The sequence below is a fragment of the Sus scrofa genome, chromosome 14 (genome assembly GCF_054392235.1).
Source record: "Sus scrofa isolate SSC_HxYL_T2T_F1_AM1 chromosome 14, Sscrofa_HxYL_maternal_Yorkshire_Landrace_v2.0, whole genome shotgun sequence".
Classification (NCBI taxonomy): domain Eukaryota; kingdom Metazoa; phylum Chordata; class Mammalia; order Artiodactyla; family Suidae; genus Sus; species Sus scrofa.
In genome coordinates, this window is record NC_139396.1 from 128,890,323 (window position 1) to 128,915,160 (window position 24,838).

Consider the following 24,838-nt stretch of genomic DNA (forward strand, 5'->3'; position numbering starts at 1 on the left):
GGCCATTTTGGACTCTGTCTTGGTCTTCCCCTAGTGCTTGTACTGAACCTAGAGATCAAGCAGAGGTGAAAGCATAGTGTCTTCTCAGGACTTTTCTTAGCCCATGTCCGGCCCTGGGCATGCGCATAGCTTTCTAAATTCCTCAGTTCAGGTGGGTGCTTTTGAATGTCCCAATTTCCCAAGGCCCTCCCTTTGCAAGGGCTGGGTTGGATGCTCTCTCCTATGCCTTAAGTGTAATTGTTTGCCCCCGGTGGTTGCAGGTTGTTATTCATCTTGCTAGGTTTGTGCAACATCCCTGCTGCATTTCCAACCCTGAGTTTTAAGTTAGTGGAAACAAACAAGTTCCTGTGTCAGCCTTGCAGGTGGCCTCAGAGAGGTCAGAACACAGACACATAATTCTTTGTGAGTGATGACTGTTTTGGTTTCTATGGAACCAGGAACCAAGCTCCCATCCTGCAACCCACCTTTGTTGGAACCACTGCCAAGCCAGGGAGGGAGGTGGGACAAGTGGCAGAAAAAAGCCACAAATTTTTCTTGCCATTTTAAAGTCACCTGTTTCTCACTTTGGCATTCCTGTGATAGCTGTAAACCTTTGTGTTTCTGACAAGTTCTGACAAGTTGATTGTGACAGTGTTTGCTTGATTTTCTGACATATTTTGTGGAGGGATTTACCTTTAGAGCTGTCTACTACACCATTCTTGCTGATGTTTTCCTGTGCAGTGAATGTTTGAACATCACAGTCATGCCTTAGCCTCATTCATAGCATAGTGTCATGGAGTGCATATTTGAGAACGATGACAGAGAATTTGTTTTACAGACAAGAAAAGAAATGCCTGAATATAGAGCTGGAATTCAAGCCTAGTCACTCTCTGGCTGTGGTTTTCCCACTACTCCTCCAAGGCCAGTTTCCATAATCTACTTTGATGACAGCCCAAAAGCATGGCCATAGCCCTCAGTGGTCAGCCAGACCCTTCCTGAAAGGCTTCCATTGCCCACAAGGCTTGTCCTCCAATGACTCTTAGTGATTTCTTCATCACATTCCTTTGCATAAGTATCCTAATTTAGGAAGGAGAATCGGTCTTTCAAGGAAGAGACTGTTTGTGGACACAGATGCTACCAGGGAACACTGACTAGGGCAGGGGTGTAGCTAGTTGGGAATGTGGCTGACAAGGTAATTCGGCCTGGGATGACAGAACTGGTTTTAGGGTGTATGAGCCTCAACTAGACACCACAGTTTTGCCCTGTGCTGAGCCAATGTACTCTACCGAAATAAAGTCATGTGATCTTGGAAAAGTCATTTACCTGCTCTGGTGCACAGGTCCTTTATCGATAAAATGCTGAGTTGGGTTTCATGTCATATTTGCATGCCCCTGAGTTATCAAAATAGTGGTTCTGTTTCTGAGGCTGCTTGATAATATAAAAATAACAGGGAGTGGCTTTGTGTTCTATATCAGGTTACCCAAACTTTCCTAACCTGTTTCCTCATGTGTAAAATGTGAATCATAGTCATTCATCTCATTCTGTATTTCAAGGTTGTAGGGAAGAGTTAATGTAAAAACTGAGAGAATTGACATGCAGATGTTTTAATATCATATGTTTGATATATGAGTATAGGAAATGACTTATCAACTTTCATCATCTAGTCAGAGTGTCTCCCAGAAATATCTCTATCAGCATAGAGAATCACTTTGAAGAATAGTTTTAGGGCCACACCAGCAGCACATGGAAGGTCGCAAGCTAGGTGTTGAATCAGATCTACAGCTGTTGGCCTATGCCACAGCCAGAGCAGCACTGGAACTGAGCCACCTCTACAACCTACACCAGAGCTTTGCGGCAAAGTGGGATCTTTAACTCCCCGAGTGAGGCCAGGGATCAAGCCCCCACACTCATGGATACCAGTTTGTTCTTACCCTGCTGAGCCACAATGGGAACTCTCAGTAATTACTTTATGGGTACAATGTAAAAGGCTCCCCCTGAAGACAGAGAGCATTTTGTGTTCATCTCAGTTTTTAAACAGGCTTGGCCTATGGTATATATGTCTCCAAGATATATTTTTAGATTACTAAATGTATTTTTTAATCTTTAAGGTCTGCAATAATTTCCCTGCTCTGATTGACTATCTCCCAGGGAGTCATAACAAAGTGTTTAAAAATTATGCTTATGTAAAAAGCTATATTTTGGAGAAAGTAAAAGAACATCAAGCATCCCTGGATGTTAATGACCCTCGGGACTTCATTGATTGTTTCCTGATCAAGATGGAACAGGTAAAATGTTAATGACAGATTGATTATCTGCTTGGCTAAATTTTTTGGTACATGGACTAGTTCTGTATTTATTAGGAAAGTTTAAATGGTGAGGCAAGAAATTCTTAACTGGCACTTTATGGGGTTTTTTAAATTTATTTTTTTAATTAATGTATTGTTGAATTACACTATTTTGCCAATTTCTGCTGTACAGAAACACACACACATATACACATATGCATTCTTTTCCTTGTATTATCTTCCATCATTTGACCAGCACTTCAGATGCTTATGTGTACATGGATCTGAACTGAGCACCATGGTAGGTTTAAAATTGACTTGTTGGTGTTTCCTCGTGGTGTAGTGTTAAGGTCATGTTGTCACTGTGGTGACTCTGGTCCCTATTGTGGAATGGCTTCAGTCTCTGGCCTGGGAACTTCTGCATGCCATGGGCATGGCCAAAAAAAATTAAAGTCGAATGGTTCAATATCTAGGATACCTGAAACCTATTTGTTAAATATTAATAGGCCGCCTGAGGAGAAAGAGAATGTACATCTCAGGTGAGATGGAAATACAAACAAGTGAGAAATACAGAGTGCTGAGCCATAAAAGGAAGGTGGATGTGATCACTTCACACAGCATGTGGGAGAATGAGAAGGAAGAGTTAACCCTGGGTGGGCTTCCTGTCTGTCCTGAAGTTTGATGTAGAGCTTCAAATATTTGCAATAAGTCATAGGGGAGGGAATTTTGGATTGGTAGAATGGTGCAATGAGAGGTTCAGAGATGTGTTGTGGTAAGGAGAGTAGATGGGTGGGAGAGAAGCCTTATCTGGATGTAACCAGAAAGAAATTTGGACAGACACAGAGTTTGTTGGGAGAAGAGAATTGCACTCTTGAGTTGGGCTTGTAATATTTTTCAAGATATGGCTCTACTTTGCTCATTTCTGTCAGTTAAGATTGTATTTGCCCACCAATAAGAAAAATGACAAAGGTTTAAGGAAATAGGGCTTTTTCTAATCTCACATACAGAGAGTCTCATGTTGGGCAGTCTAGGGCTAGCCCGGAAGTATCCTGGACCCAAGTGCTTTCCATTCATCTTTGGCATACTTAAGTATACAGGCTTCACCTTCATGCTCAGAGACTCGTGTTCCAGGATAATGTCTATACCACATGCACCTTCATATCTGTGTTTTGAGTAAGAAGACAGGAAGGGAGAACCTGGCCTCAGTAGGCCTTTGGTAGGAAGTATGTTTCTTGTCCATTGTAGCTGCAAAAGAGGCTTGGAGTGGTATTTCCAGGCAAGCAAGTTATAAGGAATAGGAAATGAGGATTGCATCAGTCACTCCTCATGCTTTGTCCTACCATACAGTCATCTTGTTTTGTTTTTTTAATTTTACTGATTTTTATTTTTCAATTTCTTGGCCATGTGAACAGCCTGCAGAAGTTCCCAGGCCAGGGATCGAATCAGCAGCACAGCAGTGACCCGAGCCACAGCCATGGAAAGAGTGGACCCTTAACATGCTGATCCACTGGGAAACTCCATAGTGGTTGTGTTAGTACTCTACTCTCCAGTGTCCAGGTTTACTTAACTTTATAACAATGCATTATTTCGGATTGGTTGCAAGTATACATGCTGGCAACGTATCAGATAATCACATCCAATCATTCCTAGGAAAAACACAATCACCAGGTGGCATTTACTTTTGAAAACTTGATAGACACTATAACTGACTTGTTTGGAGCTGGGACAGAGACAACGAGCACCACTCTGAGATATGGGCTCCTCCTGCTGCTGAAGCACCCAGATGTCACAGGTATGACCAACAGGGTGGGCAGGGTGATTTCAGAGGAGAGGTTGGGAAGACATGGAGAGAGGCCTCCATATTATTTCATTAGAGATGCTTTATTGTTGAAATTTCTGTGCCACCAACTACAAGTTGTCCAAATATTAAGAAAAGGATAAAAAGGAGACAAGTTTGGGCAACAGGGGAGGATGACTGAAAACAGGGAATTCAGCGTGAGCAATACCAAAGGCTCTAAATATATGGATTTCATAAATAAAAAATTCTGGATAAATGTCTGGACTTCATGAGAAGGGATTTGCAGCAGGCATGGCCAGCATAAATTGGCCTAGGATCGAATATTAGTTTTCTTAAGAAGAGTCCACATGTTTGTCCTTGTCTTTTTTTTTTTTTTTTTTTTTGGTCTTTTGAGGTCCACACCTGTGGCATATGGAAGCTCCCAGGCTAGGGGTCTAATCGGATCTATAGCTACTGGCCTATGCCAGAGCCACAGCAATGCAGGATCCGAGCTGTGTCTGTGACCTACATCACAGCTCACGGCAATGCCAGATCCTTAACCCACTGAGCAAGGCCAGGGATGGAATGTATAACCTCATGGATCCTAGTCGGATTCCTTAACCACTGAGCCACAACGGGAACTCCCAGAAATCTTTCCATATTCTGAATATGCAGCATTCTAATGCTAGGGTAGAAAACTATAGGGTAGAGAACTATATTTGTTGAAGTACAGCAAAAATTCAGGAAATTTGGTGAGAAAGCCTGAGAAAATTCCCAAAATCAGGGAGGTATTTTAAAAGATTAGAATTAGAAAAAAATACATGCTATTTAGACAGAAGATATGACTAAAGAGTTTTATCCCATTTTAAGCAACTTTATTTTTTCCAGTTTTATTGAAATATAATTAACAAATACAAATTTATATATTTAAGGTGTACAAAGTGATGATTTCATATATGGACAAATTATGAAATGATTTCCACAATCAAGCTTATTAATGACTCTAAGCAAACTTCAAGGACGTAATAGAGTATTGTTAACTATAGTCACCATGTCGTAATTACATCCCCAGAACTTGTTCATCTTATAACTGAAAGTTTGTACCCTTTGACTAACACTTTCTCATGTCCTCCACCCCCAGCCTCTGACAACCGCCCCCTTCCCTCTTTGTTTCTATGAGTTTGACTTTTTCTTTATTTTATTTTTGTCTTTTTAGGGCCACACCCACGGCATACGGAGGTTCCCAGGCTAGGGGTTGAATCGGAGCTGCAGCCGCGGGCCTACACCACAGCCACAGCAATGCCAGGTCTGAGCCATGTCTGCAACCAAACCACAGCTAACTACAATGCCGGATCCTTAACCCACTGATCGAGGCCAGGGATTGAACCTGCATGCTCTTGGATACTAGGCAGCTTCGTTTCTGCTGAGCCATGACAGGAACTCCGAGTCTGACTTATTTAGATTCCACATATAAGTTAGATCATGCAGTTTTTGTCTGTTTGAGTCTGGCTTACTTTGCTTAGCATAATATCATCCAGGTTCATTCGTGTTGTTGCAAAAAGCAGAATTTTCATCTTTATTGGCTGCATAATATTCTCTATATACACTGTCTTTTCCTTATCTCTTTATCCATTGACAGACACTTAGGTTGTTTCTGTATCTTGGTGGTTGTGAGTAGTGTTGCAGTGAACACGGGAATGAAAATACCTATTTATCTTTGAAGCATTTTATTATTTCTATTTGTATTAATCCTTATGCTGATATGTAGGTGTGTATAGATTGATCTCAAAGCCTGCCTTGTGTGAAAGTCACATGTACCTATAATTAGACAACTCAGTCTCTGTGTCTAGATGTACTTCTGAGCATGTGAGTGATGTTTGTAATGATGTTGGGACACCTTGGTAGAGCTCCATGTTTCCTTGAATTGGTATGCAAATATGATATAGCTCTTTTTCCATCAGTCTTACTTGTGTCTTACCAGCTAAAGTGCAGAAAGAGATTGACTCTGTGATTGAGAGACACCGAAGTCCTTGCATGCAGGACAGAAGCCGCATGCCCTACACAGATGCCGTGGTGCATGAGATCCAGAGATACATTGACCTGATCCCCATCAGCCTGCCTCATGCAGCGACCAGGGACATTAAATTCAGAAACTACCTCATCCCCAAGGTAAGATTTGTTCCAGTGAGCTCAGTGCTCTAAAAGTTCCCATGTTCACAGTATGGTTTCAATTCAATAGATAAGAGAATTGCAAAAATCATACGTGTGGTGGGTTGATGGGTTCTGTGGTGTTTGTCATTTGTGGCTATGAGTTTTTATTTTTTATTCTTTTTAAAATTTTATTTTGTATTATTATAGTTGGTTTACAATGTTCTGTCAGTTTCTGCTGTATAGCAAAGTGACCCAGCCATAGTATATATACACTCCTTCTCATGTTATCCTCCATCATGTCCTATCAGAAGTGATTAGATATAGTTCCCTGTGCTGTACAACAGGACCCCATGCTTATCCAATCTAGATATTGTACTTTGCACCTAATAATCCCAAACTCCAGGTCTGTCCTGCTCTTTCACCCTCCCCCTTGGCAGCCACAAGTATGCTTTCCATGTCTGTGAGTCTGTTTCTGTTTTGTAAATGTGTTCATTTGTGCCACTTTTTAAAGTGATATCATATGGTATTGTCTTTCTCCCTCTGACTTTCTTCACTTTGTACGAGAGCCTCGAGTTCCATCCATAATGCTGCAAATGGCATTATTTTGTTCTTTTTTTAATGGCCGAGTAGTATTCCATTGTGTATCTGTACCACATCTTCTTGATCCCTTCATCTGTCAATGGACATTTGGGCTGTTTCCGTGTCTTGGCTATTGTGAATAGTACTGCAGTGAACATGTGGGTACATGTGTCTTTTGCAAGGAAAGTTTTTTGGGATACATGCCCAAGAGTGGGATTGCTGGATTATGTGGTAGTTCTATATTTTGTTTTCTGAGGAACCTCCATACTGTTTTCCATAGTGGTTGTACCAATTTACACTCCCACCAACAATGTAGGAGGGTTCCCTTTCCTTCACAGCCTCTGCAGCATTTATTTGTAGTCTTATTCATGATAGCCATTCTGAATGGTGTAAGGTAGTATGTCATTGTAGTTTTGGTTTGCATTTCATTGATAATTAGTGATGTTGAGCATTTTTTCCTGTACGTATTGGGAAAATTGTCTGTTTAGGTCCTCGGCTCCTTTTTCAATTGGGTTTGGTTTTTTGCTGTTGATTGTGTGAGTTGTTTGTATGTTTTGGAGACTAAGCCTTTGTAGGTTACATCATTTGCAGATATTTTTTCCCATTCCTTAGGTTTTCTTTTTTTAAAATTGTTTACTTTGCTGTGCAAAAGCTTGTAAGTTTGATTATGTCCTATTGGTTTATTTTGTTTTTATTTCCAATGCTTTGTTTGGGAGACAGACCTATGAAAACATTTGTACAGTTGATGTCAGAGAAAGTTTTCCCTATGTTCTCTTCTAAGAGTTTTTGTTTGTACGTTTTGTTTGGTTTGCTTTTTAGGGGACACATGGAGATTCCCAGGATAGGGGTCGAGTTGGAGCTACTGTTGCTGGCCTACACCACAGCCATAGCCATGCCAGATCCAAGCTATGATTGTGATGCACAACACAGCTCATGGCTCTCCTGGGAGTGTTATGGTGTTCTATGGAATTTTATGGTGTTTTGTCTTATGTGTCTGTCTTTTTTGTTGTTGTTGTCTTTCTAGGGCCACTCCAGTGGCATATGGAAGTTCCCAGGCTACAGGTTGAATTGAAGCTGCAGCCACCAGCCTACACCAGAGCCATAGCCATGCCAGATCCAAGCCATGTTTGTGATCCACACCACAGCTCAGGGCTCTTCTGGGAGTTTTATGGTGTTTTATGGAATTTTATGGTGTCTTATCTTATGTGTCCATCTTTTTTATTGTTGTTCTCTTTTTAGGTCCACACCAGTGGTGTATGGAAGTTCCCAGACTATAGGTTGAATAGGAGCTGCAGCTGCCAGCCTACACCACAGCCATAGCAAAGCCGGATCTGAGCCACATCTGCAACCAACATTGCAGCTCATGGCAACGCCAAATCCTTAACCCACTGAGAGGAGCCAGGGATCGAACCCTCATAGATACTAGTCATGTTTGTTACTTCTGAGCCACAATGATAACTCCATGTTTAAGTCTTTAAGCCATTCTGAGTTTGTTTCTGTGCATGGTGTGAGGGTGTATTCTAGTTTCAATTGACTCACATGCAGCTGTCCAGTTTTTCCAGCACTGCTGGCTGAAGAGACTGGTTTTTTTTTTCCTGTTTTATATTCTTGCCTCCTTTATCAAATATTCGTTGACCCTAGGTGTCTAGGTTTATCTCTGGGTTCTCTCTTCTGTTCCATTGATCTGTATGCCTGTTTTGTACAGTACCATGCAGTCTTGATTACTGTAGCTTTGTAATATTGTCTGAAGTCTGGGAGAATCCTGCTTGGTTTCTTTTTTCCTCAGGATTGCTTTGGCAATTCTGGATCTTTTATGGTTCCATATACATTTTTGGATTATTTGTTCTAGTTCTGTGAAAAATGTCATGGGTAATTTGATAGGGATTGCATTAAATCTGTAGATTTCTTTGGGTAGTATGACCATTTTTAACAGTATTAATTCCTCCAGTCCAGGACCATAGAATATCTTTCCATTTCCATGAATCCTCTTTAATTACCTTCAGTAGTGATTTATACTTATCAGCACATAAGTCTTTCACTTCCTTGGTCAGGTTTATTCCTAGGCATTTAATTGTTTGGGTGGCGATTTTTAAGAGGTATTGTATTTTTATATTCCTTTCCTAGTATTTATTTCACTGTTAGTATACAGAAATGCAACTGATTTCTGAATCTTAATATTATATCCTGCTACTTACTGAATTCATTGATCGGTTCAAGTAGTTTATGTGTGGAGTCCTTTCAATGTATAGTATCATATCATCTGCATAGAGTGACAGTTTTACCTGTTCTCTTCCACTTTGGAAAGATTTTATTCATTTTGTTTGTCTGATTACTATGGCTAGGACTTCCAATACCATGTGGAATAAAAGTGGTGAGAGTGGGCATCCATGTCTTATTCCTGATTTTAGTGGGAAGGCTTTCAGCTTTTCTCCATTGAGGGTTATATTGGCAGTGTGTTTGTCACAAGTGGCTTTTATTATGTTAAGATATGTTCCCTCTATACCCATTTTGGTAAGAGTTTTTAATCATGAATGGATGTTGGATTTTGTCGAAAGCTTTTTCTGCATCTGTGAAGATGGTCATGCAGTTTTTGAGTTTTCTTACTGTGGTGTAGACATTGTTTGTATCTGTTGAAACATCCTTGTGGACTTGGGATGAATCCCACTTGGTCATGATGTGTGATCTTTCTTACGTATTTTTGGATTTGGCTGGTTGAAATTTTGTTGAGAATTTTTGCATTTATATTCATGAAAGATATCGGCCTATAACTTTCTTTGGGAGTACCTTTGTCTGGTTTTGGTATTAGGGTGATGGTGGCTTCATAGAATGTCTTTGGGAGTGTTCCATCTTCTTCAATCTTTTGGCAAAGTTTAAGAAGGAAGGGTATAAGTTCTCCTTTGTACGTTTGGTAGAATTTGCCTGTGAAGGTTTGAATCTGTCATTGCTGTGGCTGTGGTGTACGCTGGCAGCTCTAGCTCTGATTAGACCCCTAGCCTGGGAACCTCCATGTGACACGGGTGTGGCCCTAGGAAAAACAAAATGACCAAAAAAAGAAAGAATTTGCTTGTGAAGCCATCTGGACATTTGGACATTTGTTTGTAGGGAGTGTGTTTATTACATATTCAGTTTAATTTCTAGTGATGATCTGATCAATTGATCTATTCTTCCTTGATTCATTATTGTCTCTGAAAAATTGTCCATATCTTCTAGGTTGTCAAATTTGTGGGCTTTTCATTCTCTTATTTTTTTTTTTTTTTTGTATTTCTGCTTCTCTGTTGACATTTCTCCTTTTTCATTTCTCATGTTGTTTGTTTGAAATCTTTCTCTCCTCTTCTTGGTGAGTCTGTCCAGAGGTTGGTCAATTTTGCTTACCCTTTCAAAGAACCAGCTCTTGGTTTTATTGATTTTTTTTCTCTTTTCTGAATCTCCCTTTCAATGATTTCCTCTTTGGTCTTTATGGTTTCTTTCCTTCTGCTAACTTTAGGTATTTTGAGGAAGGCCTGTATCACTATGAACTTCCCTCTAAGAACTGCTTTTGAGGCATCCATAGTTTTTGTTTTTTTTAATTACTCTGTGGATTGTATTACATTTATATTTGTACAACAATCATCACAACCCAATTTTATAGCATTTCTATCCCAAACCCCCAGCCCATCCTCCCAACCCCAGCCTGTCTCCTTTTGAAACCATAAGTGTTTCAAAGTCTGTGAGGCAGTATCTGTTCTGCGAAGAAGTTCATTGTGTCCTTTTTTAGATTCCACATGTAAGTGATAGCGTATGATGTTGGTGTCTTACTGACTAGCTTCACTTAGCATGATGATTTCCAGGGGCATCCATGTTGCTACAAATGCCGTTATTTCGTTCCTTTTAATGCCCAATTTATATTCCATTGTGTATGTGTATCTGGTCTTCTTAGCCACTCCCCTGTCAATGGACATTTAGGTTGTTCCCACGTCTTAGCTATTGCAAATAGTGCTGCAATGAACATTGGAGTACATGTATCTTTTTGAGTTATGGTTTTCTCTGGATAGATAGCCAGGCGTGGGATCACTGTATCAAATGGTGATTCTATTTTGAGTTTTCTGAGGCATCTCCATACTGGTTTCCACAGTGATTGCACTAATTTACATTCCCACCAACAATGTGATAGGGTTCCTTTTTCTCCACACCCTCTCCAGCACTTATTGTCTGTAGACTTTTTGATGATGGCCATTCTGGCCAGTGTAAGGTGGTACCTCATAGCAGCTTTGATTTGCATTTCTCTAATAATGAGCAATGTTGAACATCTTTTAATGTGTTTTTTTTTTTTTTGGCCATCCACGTGTCTTCTTTGGAGAATTGTCTGTGTATATCTTCTGCTCATTTTTTGATGGCGTTGTTTGTTTCTTTGGTGTTGAGCTGCAAGAGGTGTTTCTAATTTGGGGGATGAATCCCTTGGCAGTTGCTTCATTTGCAAAGATTTTCTCCCATTCTGTGGGTTGCCTTTTTGTTTCATTTAGGGTTTCCTTTGCTGTGCAGAAACTTTTAAGTTTAAGGAAGTCCCATGTGTTGATTTTTGTTTTTGTTGTCATTACCCTAGGAGGTGGATCTGAGATGATATTGCTGTGGTTTCTGTCAGAGAGTGTTTGGTCTAGAGACATCCATAGTTTTTTTTTTTTTTTTCCCACTCTACAGCAAGTGGGTCACGTTATCCTTACATGTATACATTACAATTACATTTTTCCCCACCCTTTCTTCTGTTGCAACATGAGTATCTAGACATAGTTCTCAATGCTATTCAGCAGGATCTCCTTGTAAATCTATTCTAAGTTGTGTCTGATAAGCCCATGTGGCTCACAACATAACTACTCGGCGTTGCTTCTACAGTGGCTGTGGCTCGACCCATAGATTTTTGAATGGTCATGTTTTCTTTGTAGTTTGTCTTGGGGCATTTTGAAATGATCCTTCTGATTTTCTCCAAGACCCATTGGATTTTTAGAAGCCTGTTGTTTCATGTCCACGTAGTCAGTTTTTCTCACTTCTTTTCCTGATGGTTGACTTGTAGCTTCATGACATTGTGGTCAGAGAAGATAGTTGAAATAATTTCTGTACTCTTAAATTTGTTGAGGTTAGTTTAGTTTCATGCCCCGGCATGTAGTCTGTCCTTGAGAATATTCCATGTGCCCTTGAGAAGAATGTGTATTCTGAGTTTTTTGGATATCATGTCCCCAAAGTATCAATTAATTGTGTCATTTAGGATCTCTGTTGCCTTATTGATTTTCTGTCTGGAGCAATTGCCCATTTATGTGAATGGAGTGTTAAAGTCTCCTAGTATTGTTATATTCCCATGGATTCTCCTTTTATGTCTGTTAGTATTTGTGATATGTATTTGGGTGCTCCTGTGTTAGGGTCATATATATTTACAAGTGTAATATCCTCTTCTTGATCCTTTTATCATTAAATACTGTCCTTCTTTGACTTTCTTTATGGCCTTTGTTTTTTTTAAATTTGTTAATTTTTTTTTTTTGTCTCAAAAGAGCCACACCCAAGCAATTGGAGGTTCCCAGGCGTGGGGTCCATTTGGAGCCACAGCTGCCAGCATATGGCACAGCCTCAGCAATGTCAGATCCAAGCCTCATCTGTGACCTACACCACTGCTCATGGCAACACCAGATCCTTAACCCACTGAAATGAGGCTTGGGATCAAACCCTAACCTCATGGTTCCACACCAAGAAGACCTTCATTCTCTTTAAAGTGTCTTTTACAGAGCAGAAAATTTTGATTTAATGAAAGCTAGTTTATCAATTCCGTCTTTCATAAATTGTGCCTCTGATGTCGCATCTGAAAAGTCACTGCCAAACCTGAAGTCACTGAGATTTTCTCATGTGTTTCTTCTGGGAGTTATATGATTTTGCATTTTATATGTAGATCTGTGATTCATTTTTAGTTAATTTTGTGAAGGGTATAATATCCTTTTTTTTTTCTTTTTTTTGGCTTGTGGGCGTTAAGATGTTCTAGCAACACTTTTGAAAAACTGTCTTACTACATTACATTGCCATCTGCTCCTTTGTGTCAAAGATCAGTCAACTCTATGTTGGTCCGTTTCTGAACTCTATATTCTGTGCCATTGATCTTCTTGTTAATTCTTTTATCAATACTACACTTGTCTTGATTGGTGTAGCTTTAAATTAAGTCTTGAATTTGGGCAGTGTAAGTCCTCTAACTTTGTTCTTTAATATTGAATTGGTTATTCTAAATCTTTTGCCTCTCCATATACACTTTAGGATCAGGTTGTCATTATCATCATAATAATTTTCTGAGATTTTGGTCAAGATTGCATTTAACTGAGAGAATAAGTTGAGAAAAGCTAACATTTTGTCTTTTTTCTTTTCAAGGGCCGCACCCATGGCACATGGAGTTTCCCAGGCTAGGGGTCTAATCAGAGCTGCAGCTGCCAGTCAACACCATAGCCATAGCAACGTGGGATCCAGGCCATGTCTGTGACCTACAACACAGCTCTCAACAATGCCGGATTCTTTACCCAATGAGCCAGGACAGGGATCGAACCCACAACATCATGGTTCCTAGTTGGATTTTGATAACCACTGAGCCACAATGGGAACTCCCAGAATAAGTGGAGAAGAGCTAACATTTTGACATCCTGAAGTCTTTCTGTCCATGAACATGGAAAGCTTCCATATATTCGATCCTTTTGTTTTATTTGTCAGCATTTTGTGATCTTCCTCATGTAGATCTTATACTTATTTTGTGAGATTTACAACTATTTTCATTTTTTCACTGCTGATGTAAGTGCCATTATGCTTTGAATTTTAATTCCCAGTTGTTCATTGATGGTATATATGAAAACAATTGATTTTCATGAATTAAATTTGTATTTTGCAATCATGGTATACTCCCTTATCAGTTTCAGAAAAAGGTTTTCATTTCTTTTGGATTTTCTGCATAGATGATCATGTCACCTGCAACTAAGACAGTTTCATTAATTTTTCCCCAGTCTCTATACCTTTTATTTCCTTTTATTGTCTTATTGCTTTAGCTAAGACTTCTAATATGACATGGAAAAACACTGGTGAGATGAGACCTCCTTGTATTATTCCTGTTCTTAGTGGGAAGCTTTGGGTTTCTCACTAAATTGGATGTTAGCTCTAGGTGGATTTTTTGCATATTCTTTATCAAGTTGTGGCAGTTCCCCTTTATTCCTAGTTCACCGAGAATTTTTATCATGAATGGGTGTTATATTTTGTTAAAGGCTTTTTTCTGTATCTGTTGATAATCAGCATGTGGGCTGATTTTTCATCTTTGATTTTTCTTCTTCTTCCTTCTTCTTTTCTGATTTTTCTTCTGTGTCTTATTGATGTGATGGATTACATTAATTGCTTTTCAGGTGTACAACTAGCCTTGCATACATGGGATAAGTATCACTGGCTTGTGGTATATAGTTCTTTTTATACATTACTGGATTGGATTGGCTACTATTTGTTGAGGACTTTTACATGTATGTTCCTGAGAGCCATTGTCCTGGTACTTTCCTTCCTTTCAACATCTTTGTTTGGTTTTGGGATTAGGGTAATGATGGCCTTGTCGAATGAGTGAGGAGCCACTCCTACTTCTCCCTTCTGACAGAGATTGTAGTGATTTGGTACTTTCCTAATTAAAAAAAAAAACAACAAAATGTAGTTTTCTTGTTTTAAGAATACAGATTTTATTATTTTAAATTACATGTAAAATTTCCTCAAATTTACTAAAATCCTAGCAGATTTTAAATGTACAATATATTATTGTTAACTATAGGCACAACATTGTATAGCAGATCTTGAGAACTTACTCGTCTTGTATTACTAGGTGTTTATACCCACCGGTTAGCAACTCATCATTTCTCCCTCTCCCCTGATCTTGGCAATCTATAATTTTTTCATAAATGTGTATCAGTTTCATCAGATGGATTCTCTGCATCTCTTTATATGACATATATTTTGTCTTTGCTCTCTCTGTCTCTCTGTCTGTCTCTGTCACATACACCTAGCTGGATTTGGTTTGCTACATTTTATTGAGAACTGTTGTATTTATGTCAGAAGAGACGGGTCTGAATTTTTTCTCAGACTTTTGATATCAAGGTACTGTTGGCCTCAAAAATTAGGTGGGTAATTTTCCATATATATATATGTATAATTATATGTATATAATTACCCACTTCTCCCTTTTTTTGTGTGTTCACTTAGCAATCTTTCCCATGCCTAATTAGTTTGCCTAAGCTCAGATATTACATAAGAAAAAAAAATGCTTTCTCAGATGAAGTTTGTCTTCTTCCCAAAAGTGTTCTTCCTTCCTCCACTAGGCAGACAGAATTACATAACACCTCCTGTTTCTGAACTAGATATTAACACAGTCAAACGTTGATTATAGATGCCAGTTTACCTTTCCAGGTTTATTCCAGGTCTGGAGTCTTGAGCCTAATTTTTGTCAGCAGCTTTCCTCTGCTTTCTAACACATGGTTTCTGTTTCTATTCAGCCTTTCTAGTTGGTATCCTACAAGCTACTCCCATTTGAAGCCTGCATATATTATCTTATTATGTATAAAAATGAGATAAATAGACATTCTACTTTGAAGGGAAAGGGATTGTGAGTTTATTAAGATTGAAACTACTACTGTTATCTTCTGGGAAGAGGGAATTCTGAGTATCTCTGTTGTCCCATGTCATAGCCACGAACCACATTGCCTAGTGAGTTCTTAAAATGTGATTAGTGCACTGAGGAACTGAATTTTAAATGCTATTTCCTTTTATGTAGCTGTAATTTACCTTTTTAAATGATTTTAATGTTTCCCATTGTAGTTGGTTTACAGTGTTCTGTCAATTAGCTACTGTACAGCAAAGTGTGCCAGTCATACACACACAAACACATACATATACACATACATATATTCTTTTTCTTATCCTCCATCATGCTCCATCACAAGTGACTAGAGTTATTTTCCAGTGCTATACAGTAGGATATTTAGCTTTAATTTAAATATAAGTAGCCATGGATCACTCAAGGCTACTGTGTTAGAGCTGATCTAAGGGTTTTTTGGTTTTTACTTATTTCCCCTATAATATGAGTTTAGAAATCCCTCATCCTTAATTATGCAGCACTAAAAACTTGGAAAACTGCTGTTCCCATCTTGGCACAGTGGAAATGAATCCAATGAGGAACCATGAGGTTGCAGGTTTGATCCCTGGCTTTGCACATTGGGTTAAGGCTCTGGCATTGCCATGATCTGTGGTGTAGGTCGCAGACATGGCTCGGATCTGGCATTGCTGTGGCTGTGATGTAGGCTGGCCACCACAGCTCCTATTAGACCGCTAGCCTAGGATTCTCTATATGTCACGGGTGTGGCCCTAAAAGGACAAAAGACAAAAATTTTTTTTTAAATTTTTAAATAAAAAACTTGGAAAACTAAAAGCAATATAAGTTTGGTGCAGTTTCATTTGATGGTCAAAACCTCACCTGAACTATTTAAATTCCTTATTGATACTGCTTTGTGTAAATATTCATGTCCTGGTAAAGACATTTGTGAATGTTTCTTAATGCTAACCTTATTTACTTAAATAAAATACGGCAAGAGTTAAATCAGGTAACATATGCAAAATACAAGGCAAAAAGTATTTCATCTATGAGAGAGATGAAGTCAAACTCTAAGAAAACATTGTATTGGTGAGGCTATTTGTATGTGAGAATTTTCAAGTGCCACTGGCAGGATTATAAATAAGTACTTCATTTTTTGGAGGATATTTCAGCCATATCTATTCAAAATAAGATATGGTATATTGTAATGCAATAATTAAAATTCTTAGTATCTACTGCAAATGCTAATGAAGGAATGTCCAAAAAAATCATCCTTGCATTATTACTTGTGATAAAAAAATATCTTGATGGAGATCCTGTTGTGGTGCAGCAGAAACGAATCCAACTAGGAACCATGAGGTTGTGGATTCGATCCCTGGCCTCGCCCGGTGGTTTGAGGATCTGGCACTGTGGTGAGCTGTGCTGTAGATGGCAGACAAGGCTCAGATCTGGCATTGCTATGGCTGTGGCATAGGCCAGCAGCTGCAGCTCTGATTGGACCCCTAGCCTGGGAACCTCCATAATCTATGCATGTGGCCCTAAAAACACAACAGACCAAAAAAAAAAAATCTTGACTTATCTAAATGTTCATCAGTAGTGTAATGGTGCATTTACATTATGTCACTTGAAAAAGGCAGATGTGTGTATGCTGATATGGGACAATATCCAAATCATTTTATGGAAGAAAAAACTCATGATCCAGTAGATGCTTGTCATTGGGTTAAAAAAGAGAAGAAAGTGCTAAGTGGCATAAATGTATGTAGGATTATCTGCCTGATATGCTTAATATCTCTAGAAGGACATATAACTAGTTCGTGGAAATGGTTATGTTTGGAAAGTCTAAAGGGGTTTGTATCGTTAGATTTGATTTCCTTTTCACCATATATACTTTTGGTGACTTAATATATTCCTCAATTTTTTTTACTTGAGATATAAGCCATGTCAAAGAAAATTCACCTTTTTAAGTGTAGAGTCTAAAGAGTTTTGAATAGTATGTGAACTATCATCACAACTCAGATAAAACATTGTTCTCACCTCCAAAAGTTCTCTTATTCTTCTTTTGCAGCTGATGCATTTCCCCTAAATCTAGCTGGTGGTAACCACTGATCTGTTTTTGGTCCTACAGTTTTGCCTGTTCATGAGTGCAATATAATAGAATGTGACACAAAGGAAATAACCTGTCATTAACTTATGCCTTTATCTCTTTTTTATGTGGCAGACTATGTTTGAGATTTATCTTTGTTATTGCATGTGTCATTAGTTTATTCCTTTTTATTGATGGTCAGTCCATCATATGGAGTAACACAAATTGTTTATTCATTTACTAATTGATTAATGTTTGGATTATTTCCAGTTTTGGGCTCTTTGAATACAGATGCTACAAATAATTGCATACAGGTTTTTGTGCTGACCTAAGCTTTAAAATCTTACAGTAACAGTTTCCTGTAATTACTATTATTCTTTTACTGTACTGTATTTTTTGTCTTTCTGAAAGGCTTACCCACATCATATGGAAGTTACCAGGCTAGGGGTCTAATTGGAACCATAGCTGCTGGCCTATGCCACAGGCACAGAAACACCAGATCCAAGCCGTCTCTGCTACCTACACCACAGCTGACAACTTTAACCCCTGAGCAAGGCCAGTGATTGAACCTGCAACCTCATGGATACTGGTCGTGTTTGTTAACTGCTGAGCCACGAAATCACTTCCTAATTTTTATTTGTATTTTTTTAATGGCTGCACCTGTGGCATATGGCATTTCCCAGCCAAAGGACTGAATATAAGCCTCAGCTGAGACCTACACAGCAACTGCAACAATGCCAGATCCTTTCATGCACTGTGCCAGGCCAGGGGTTGAACCTGCACCTCCATGGTTACCTGAGCTGCTGCAATTGAATTCTTAACCCACTGCACCCTGGTGGATACTGTCTGTATTATTTGTTTTAAAATATACAAAGCAATAATTTTAAAAATAAAATTATAGACCTTTAATATGATAAAGGGTGGAATTAGCCCCAATTTTGAATTTAAAATATTTTAAAATTCAAATAGTATTTAAACATAAAATGGATGTATATAATATAAATGAAATTTGTATGTGTATCTACACTTTAACTGCATATCCATGAGTCTTCTATTATACTTAACACCTAAGTACTTCAGTATGCATCTGAACAAGGACTTTATCTACATAGCAATAAAGCCTTCACATTAAAGGAATTATCATCTATACGATAATTTTATCTAATATATATGCTAAAATTAAATATTCTTAGTTATTCTAAAATATATTGTAAAGCTTTTTTGTTTTTTTGTTTTTTGTTTTTGCGGGGACATCTAGTATCCAATCAAGGCACAGGTATTTAATTTGATTGTCTGTGCCTTTTAGTCCCTTGTTGTTAAGAAGAGTTCTTTTTCCTTTATTTCATTTTAGTACATTGACTGCTTTGAAAAACTGGGACAATTATTATGTTTAAAGTTCCTCAGTCTGGCCATGTGTGATTGTTTCCTTGAGATTAGATTCCGGTTCTGTGTATTGCACAAGAAAATTACATATGTGATTTTGGGTATGTCCTACTGCATCACAGTTTGGCTGAAGACATGTAATGACAATTTATCCCGTTATTGGTGATGCTAAGGTAATCTGTTATTAAGGATGTGTGTGCATATGGCTCCTTTGTTGAGGTTCTAGTTATCACAGGTAATTAATAAACAAATATCTATGGCATAGTACTTTAAAGACCTTGTGAGTACACTGTTTCCTACATCATTCATCCAACAAGTGTAGCATTAATTGATGATCTTTACCTGAACTGTTGATAAATGATAATTTTTCCAATTTGATCATCTCACATTTTTAAACCTAGAATTCATCCTTAAGGAAGTGTTCCCCCACATTTTTAAATGGAGAGAAACAAATTTCCATCCCAACATAAATACTCAGCAGTTTTTAGTGTATTTATAGTATTATCTACAAAGTTATTTTTCCTCTTGGGCAAATTTTCTTTTTTATTGTGGTAAAATACACATAACATGAAAATCTCCATTTTAGCTGTCTTAAAGTGGACAATTCACTGCAACATAGTGCCTTCACAATGTTGTGCATCCATAGCTACTCTCTAATACCAGAGCATTTTCATCCCTCCAAAAGGAAATGCCTCACGCAGTAAGCACTCATTGCCCAGTCCTCCGTCCCTCCATCCTCTGACAACCTCTGATCTGTTTCTGCCTGTATGGATTTACACTTTGTTATTTTTAATCAGATCAGACCTCTCCTTTCAAAAGCCCTATAAACAGTTTCCAAACACATCTGACTTTTCAAGAGCCAGCAGAGGCTTCCATTTTAAACCATAATCAGCACATGAGATGTGAGTAAAACTGAAGTACTGAAATAGAGCAAAGGGTGGGACAGAGAACGGTGTCCAAACATTGTGATAAATAAAGGGGATTCAGATGTCTAGCACACAAGTGACTGCATACTCAGTCTTTCAAATGCTTTTGGAGGCCACTTGAGTAACCTCATTGCCACTGATATTAAGCTCATCCCTCTTTTGCACTTGGCCTGTCTGTCTGGGATTACCATTGCCCTTATGTAGACCTGGGACCCCTCAACTATAGATCAAAAGATTGGACTAAATGATTTGCAACATTTCTTCCAGCTCCATGACTTCTTTATAACAAAGTTTATCTTCATTTTCATCCCAGGGCATGACTGTATTAACATCACTGACATCTGTGCTACATGATGACCAAGAATTCCCCAACCCAGAGGTGTTTGACCCTGGCCACTTCCTGGATGAGAGTGGCAACTTTAAGAAGAGTGACTGCTTCATGCCTTTCTCAACAGGTAATGAACATTAATTTCCTTAGGTACTTTAGGGGACAAGATATCTTTCAGGGCATGGTTGGAACTCAATGGTGCTCAGTATGGAGCTGGTGGAATTGCTTTTTGTCCATGATCCTGAGCACCAGTCCCAACGCCATGCACTTTCCGCCCCATCATCATACATCCCCAGTATCAGTAGTCTGGGAAAGTGACCCAGTTCTGCCAAAATGAAAAGGCTAGAAAACAGACGGATTGAATCCTACCTCTTTGATAGATCCCTGAGCTGCCCAAGAGCTCCTCTTAGCAAGCCAAGCTCATTTAGGGTTTCCTTGCCTGACATAAGAAAGGCATAAAAGTCCACAACTTTTGAGTATTTGCTGTAATGTCTCTCAGTCCCCAGGCTGAACTCTGGGGTTACAGCTCTTCACAAGCACTGAAGGGGCAACAAAACAGCTCACATCCTAGTTAGGGAAGCAGATTAGTAAACATATCACTGTAATGAAGGAAGAGTAGTGTGGTTGGAGAGAAAAGCACAGGCTGCTCATGAGACCAGAGGGGAAACTGCCTGCTTTCTGGACACTCATACCCTACAGTGAGGCATAACATAGAATAAGTAACATTCTAATCACAGAAAGGGAATTTGAGCTGCCTCACAAGAGCTGAGTAACAAAACAGGGCAGGGTGATTTTTATAGGAACAGGACATTTCCTCTAGATTGAAAGGGTCAGGACTTGCCACACAACTGTAGTATCAGGATTCCTTGGGAGGGTGGCCGGATGTTCTGCAGTGGTTCCAGAGCACCATGATCTCCCTCCATTCATGATCCTAGGCCTTGGAAACTGGTTCTCCATGGCTACAGTGTGTGCCTCGTCTCTGGCCATAGAGTAACCTTCATGCCATTGATGGCTTTTGATGCCTGCTTTGGGTCTTGCTCAGTATGTACCAAGATGTCAAGGACTGGGCCTTCCCTTCAAAAGTGCACATTTTAGCAGAGCATAAAAACAATTAAATGGAGAATTATGATTCAGGGTGATCCATGCTTCAGCTAAAGCATGAAGACCATTCCGAGGAAACCAGAGAGGGCAAGATTCTACTACCTGTAAAGATCATAAAGAGAAAGTGACATGGGGCATGGGTCCTGAAGGAAGTATAGAGGAGCACCTTAACCAATGAAAAAGCATGAGTCAAAGCTAGAAACCTCATAGTGCACTGGAGATTGATGAAAGGTGTATATGGCTAGGTGAGTGTACAGAGGAAGGACAACATGAGGGCATGGTGAGAAGATAGTCATCTACCAGTTGAGGGTGAGGCCTTTGAAGAAATCATAACAGCCAACACCTTCATCGTGGATGTCTATCCTCCAGAACTGTGAGAAAATTAACTTCTCTTAAGAGAAACCCAATATACACAACATGTGAGTCAATTATACTCCAGTGAAATTTTTTCAAAAAGGAGGCGGTGGGTTGGAGCTGACCCTGAGCTGTGCCAGCATTTAGAGAATGATGGTTTTTACGAATATTCAGTGTGAACATTCCAATGAATGCACATTATCTTTTTCCTGTGCACATGTTTTTGGGGTTAATCTCTGCTGGCTTGATCTGTAAGTTCCTTGAATATGTTAAAATTTCCAGAGTACATTTTGGCCTTCTTGCTTTTCTCAGTAATGACAACAACAGCAGCCACTACCCCCAGTATGGAGGTTTCTTAACAAACTAAAAACAGAGCTGCCATCTGATCTAGAAGTCCCACTCCTGGGCATGTATCTGGACAAATCTCTAATTCAAAAACATAAATGCACTCCAGTGTTCATAGCAGGACAATTTGCAGTAGCCAAGACATGGAAGCAACCTAAATGTCCATTAACAATGATTAAAGAAGGTGTGGCAGCATATATACCCAAAGGAATATTACCCTGCTATAAAAACAGAATGAAATCATGCCATTTGTAGCAACGTGGATGGACCTAGAACTTATCATCCTAAGTGAGTAAGCTAGAAAGAGCAAGACAGATACCACGTAATAGCACTTAAATGTGTAGTCTATAATATGATACAAATGGCCTTATTTGTAAAACCGAAATAGACTCATAAACATAGAATACAAACATATGGTCACCAAACAGAAAAGAGGGTGAGGGAGGGATAAGTGAGAGGTTTGGCATTCGCAGATACAAATGACTCTGCAAAATAGATAAATAGTGAGGTCCTACTGTATAGCACAGGGAGCTATATTCGCTATCCTATAATAAACCATAATGGAAAGGACTGTGAAAAAGAATATATATTTTATACATATTCAGTTTTATATCGATATGTATATAGATCAATATAAAACTGAATCGCTTTTCTGTATACCAGGAATTAACACCACATTGTAAATCAAATGTACCTTAATTTTTTAAATGCCTGGATATGGCTAGCCCTGGGAGTAGGTCGTACAATAGCATAGCACTGAAGAATGGAAGGAATGATATGGAACATTAGACTGGGAACAAAGTATGGAGGGCCAGTTCAACCCATCTGGACCTCATCTCATGAAACAGGTGGGAGAGAGACATTGACTATTTTTTGGGAGTATCACACATTTAGGCATGTGCTTTTGCAAGTACATGAAGGAAAAATCTTTGGCTGAATTTGGTGCCAGAGGTGAAAAGGAAAGTACAGATACATGAGGTCCCTCCTTTCAGTTCTTTTCCTCTCAACCCGCCTGCACAAGCAGAGTGGAGGTGTTTCTGCAAAGTCGGATAGAAACTGGAAATGGAAAAGAACAATTATAATGTGGGAATATGTAATGAAGTGGTTGACATAGAGCTGAATGCAATAAATATTTGTTGAATGGAAGGTTCCCTTTAAGCTATTTGGTGGATCGAGAGTATATCCAACCTCTGTCTCTCTAACCATCCTTCCAACCTCCTCCTATTCAGTTATTTGTCAAATAGTTATTGCATATTTTCTGTGACAGTTCTAAACAATATTCTGGGGTCAAATCCCCTATGTGTGTTATTTTCAGGAAAACGAATTTGTGTGGGAGAAGGCCTGGCCCGCATGGAGCTATTTTTATTCCTGACTAGCATTTTACAGAAATTTACCCTGGAACCTGTGGTTGACCTAAAGGACATCAACATCACCCCTGTTTATAGTGGGTTCAGCCACGTGCCACCCTCATACCAGCTCCGCTTCATTCCTGTATAATGAAGAGCAGACCCTGCGGCTGCTGCGATGCTGTTCTCTGTAACTCGTCCTCTTCTGGCCTTCATTCACCCCTTTCTCATTACCAGGGGTGCTCTCTCTGACCTCCCATCACCTTGTATCTCCACATTCTCTCAATACCCATCAAATATTCAACCTCTGTCAAAAGGTTCCCGAGTTTTACTGCACAAATGTATGTGCTATCTTTATACTCTGTAACACTCAGATTATCACATGTGTTAAACATTACCTAATGTTGAGTTAGTACTATGTTATCACTGCAAAACGGTAGAGAGATTAATGTAAGCCGGTATGTAGCTGTTTGTCCTCTGCATTTCTAAATAAAAAGCATCACACTTTGCTGAGCCAGTCTCAGACTTTCCTTCTTTTGTGTGTAGTGCAGGTAAGAAGTGAAAGAAAATAGAGTCCGAAGAGGCCTTTCTTGTCTTCATAGTGATAAGAACAGAGAAGGAGCAGGGGGAAGAGAGCAGAAAAACTCTTTTTGCTGAGTGTCATCTAGAGTTACTTGAGGTTTGGGTTGGAAAATGAGAGGAATTGTGTCTAAGAGCAGCCCTACCCTGTAGAGAAATGGTGAGAGGATCAGCATTAGGAAGGAATGAAGAGAAAGAATTAGAATTCATTCTTCTGGTTTGTGTCAACACTAAAGACATGAAATATTCTCATTACTTTCTATTTCAAGCTTACAGGCAAATCTTCATATGTACTTTCGTACTTACAATCATGTGTTCTAAGTGTCATTCTTTTCTCTCTAAACAAGAACAACATCCTGGGAAGATGTTAGCAGATTCTATTTTTCTTTCTACATCCCATCACCTTGCTTTCTTCTTAACATCGGTGTGTTGGCAGTTATGATACTTTGGGATCCTGAAGGCTTTAGTCTCATGACATCTCTGAAGTGTAGAGAACTGGGAGATAAAGGGTATGTTTGGGATTTATCCCTGAAACACCAATAGAAATGAGAGTTAGAAATTCCTATTGTGTGGGTGTTATTTTATTGATTTGGAAGGTTTTATTACAGTTATATAGGAGATTTTCCTTCTTTTAAGAAAACATCTACTAAAATAATTCAGGTCTTTGGTATCAGGTCAGCAATTTACCTTCAAATGGTTCAGAGTAAAGTAATTCTTTCTACATACTACCAAGTTTTCTTTCTGACACTTATATTTGTTTAAAAACGGTGTGAAGCTAACTATTGGCTCATATCCAAAATAAGTTAGTTGTTCCCATATGAAGACTCAGTATTGCCAGTGGACATCTGAGAAGTGCTCAGCAACATTAAAGGTCATGGAAATACAAGTTAAAATTTTAATGAGATATTCTTATGAGCCATCAGAATGGTTAAAATGAAAAAAAGAATGATACAAAGTGTAGGCAAGAAAGCAAAGCACCTGGCCTTTTGAGTAAAACTGTAAATGGGTTCAACCATG

The 24,838-nt window shown here is 38.9% G+C and overlaps 1 protein-coding gene across 1 annotated transcript in view; it reads left to right on the forward strand.

Moving 5' to 3' along the window:
* The window catches only part of CYP2C301 (cytochrome P450 family 2 subfamily C member 301), a 38,650-nt gene extending 14,895 nt beyond the window's left edge, over nt 1–23,755 (forward strand). The window contains exons 5-9 of the mRNA XM_013983597.3: nt 2,088–2,264; nt 3,915–4,056; nt 6,023–6,210; nt 20,082–20,223; nt 23,212–23,755. Of these exons, the coding sequence (XP_013839051.3) occupies nt 2,088–2,264; nt 3,915–4,056; nt 6,023–6,210; nt 20,082–20,223; nt 23,212–23,393 (831 nt within the window). The 3' untranslated portion in view covers nt 23,394–23,755. The remainder of the gene's footprint in view (nt 1–2,087; nt 2,265–3,914; nt 4,057–6,022; nt 6,211–20,081; nt 20,224–23,211) is intronic.
* Nucleotides 23,756–24,838: the final 1,083 nt, after the last annotated feature.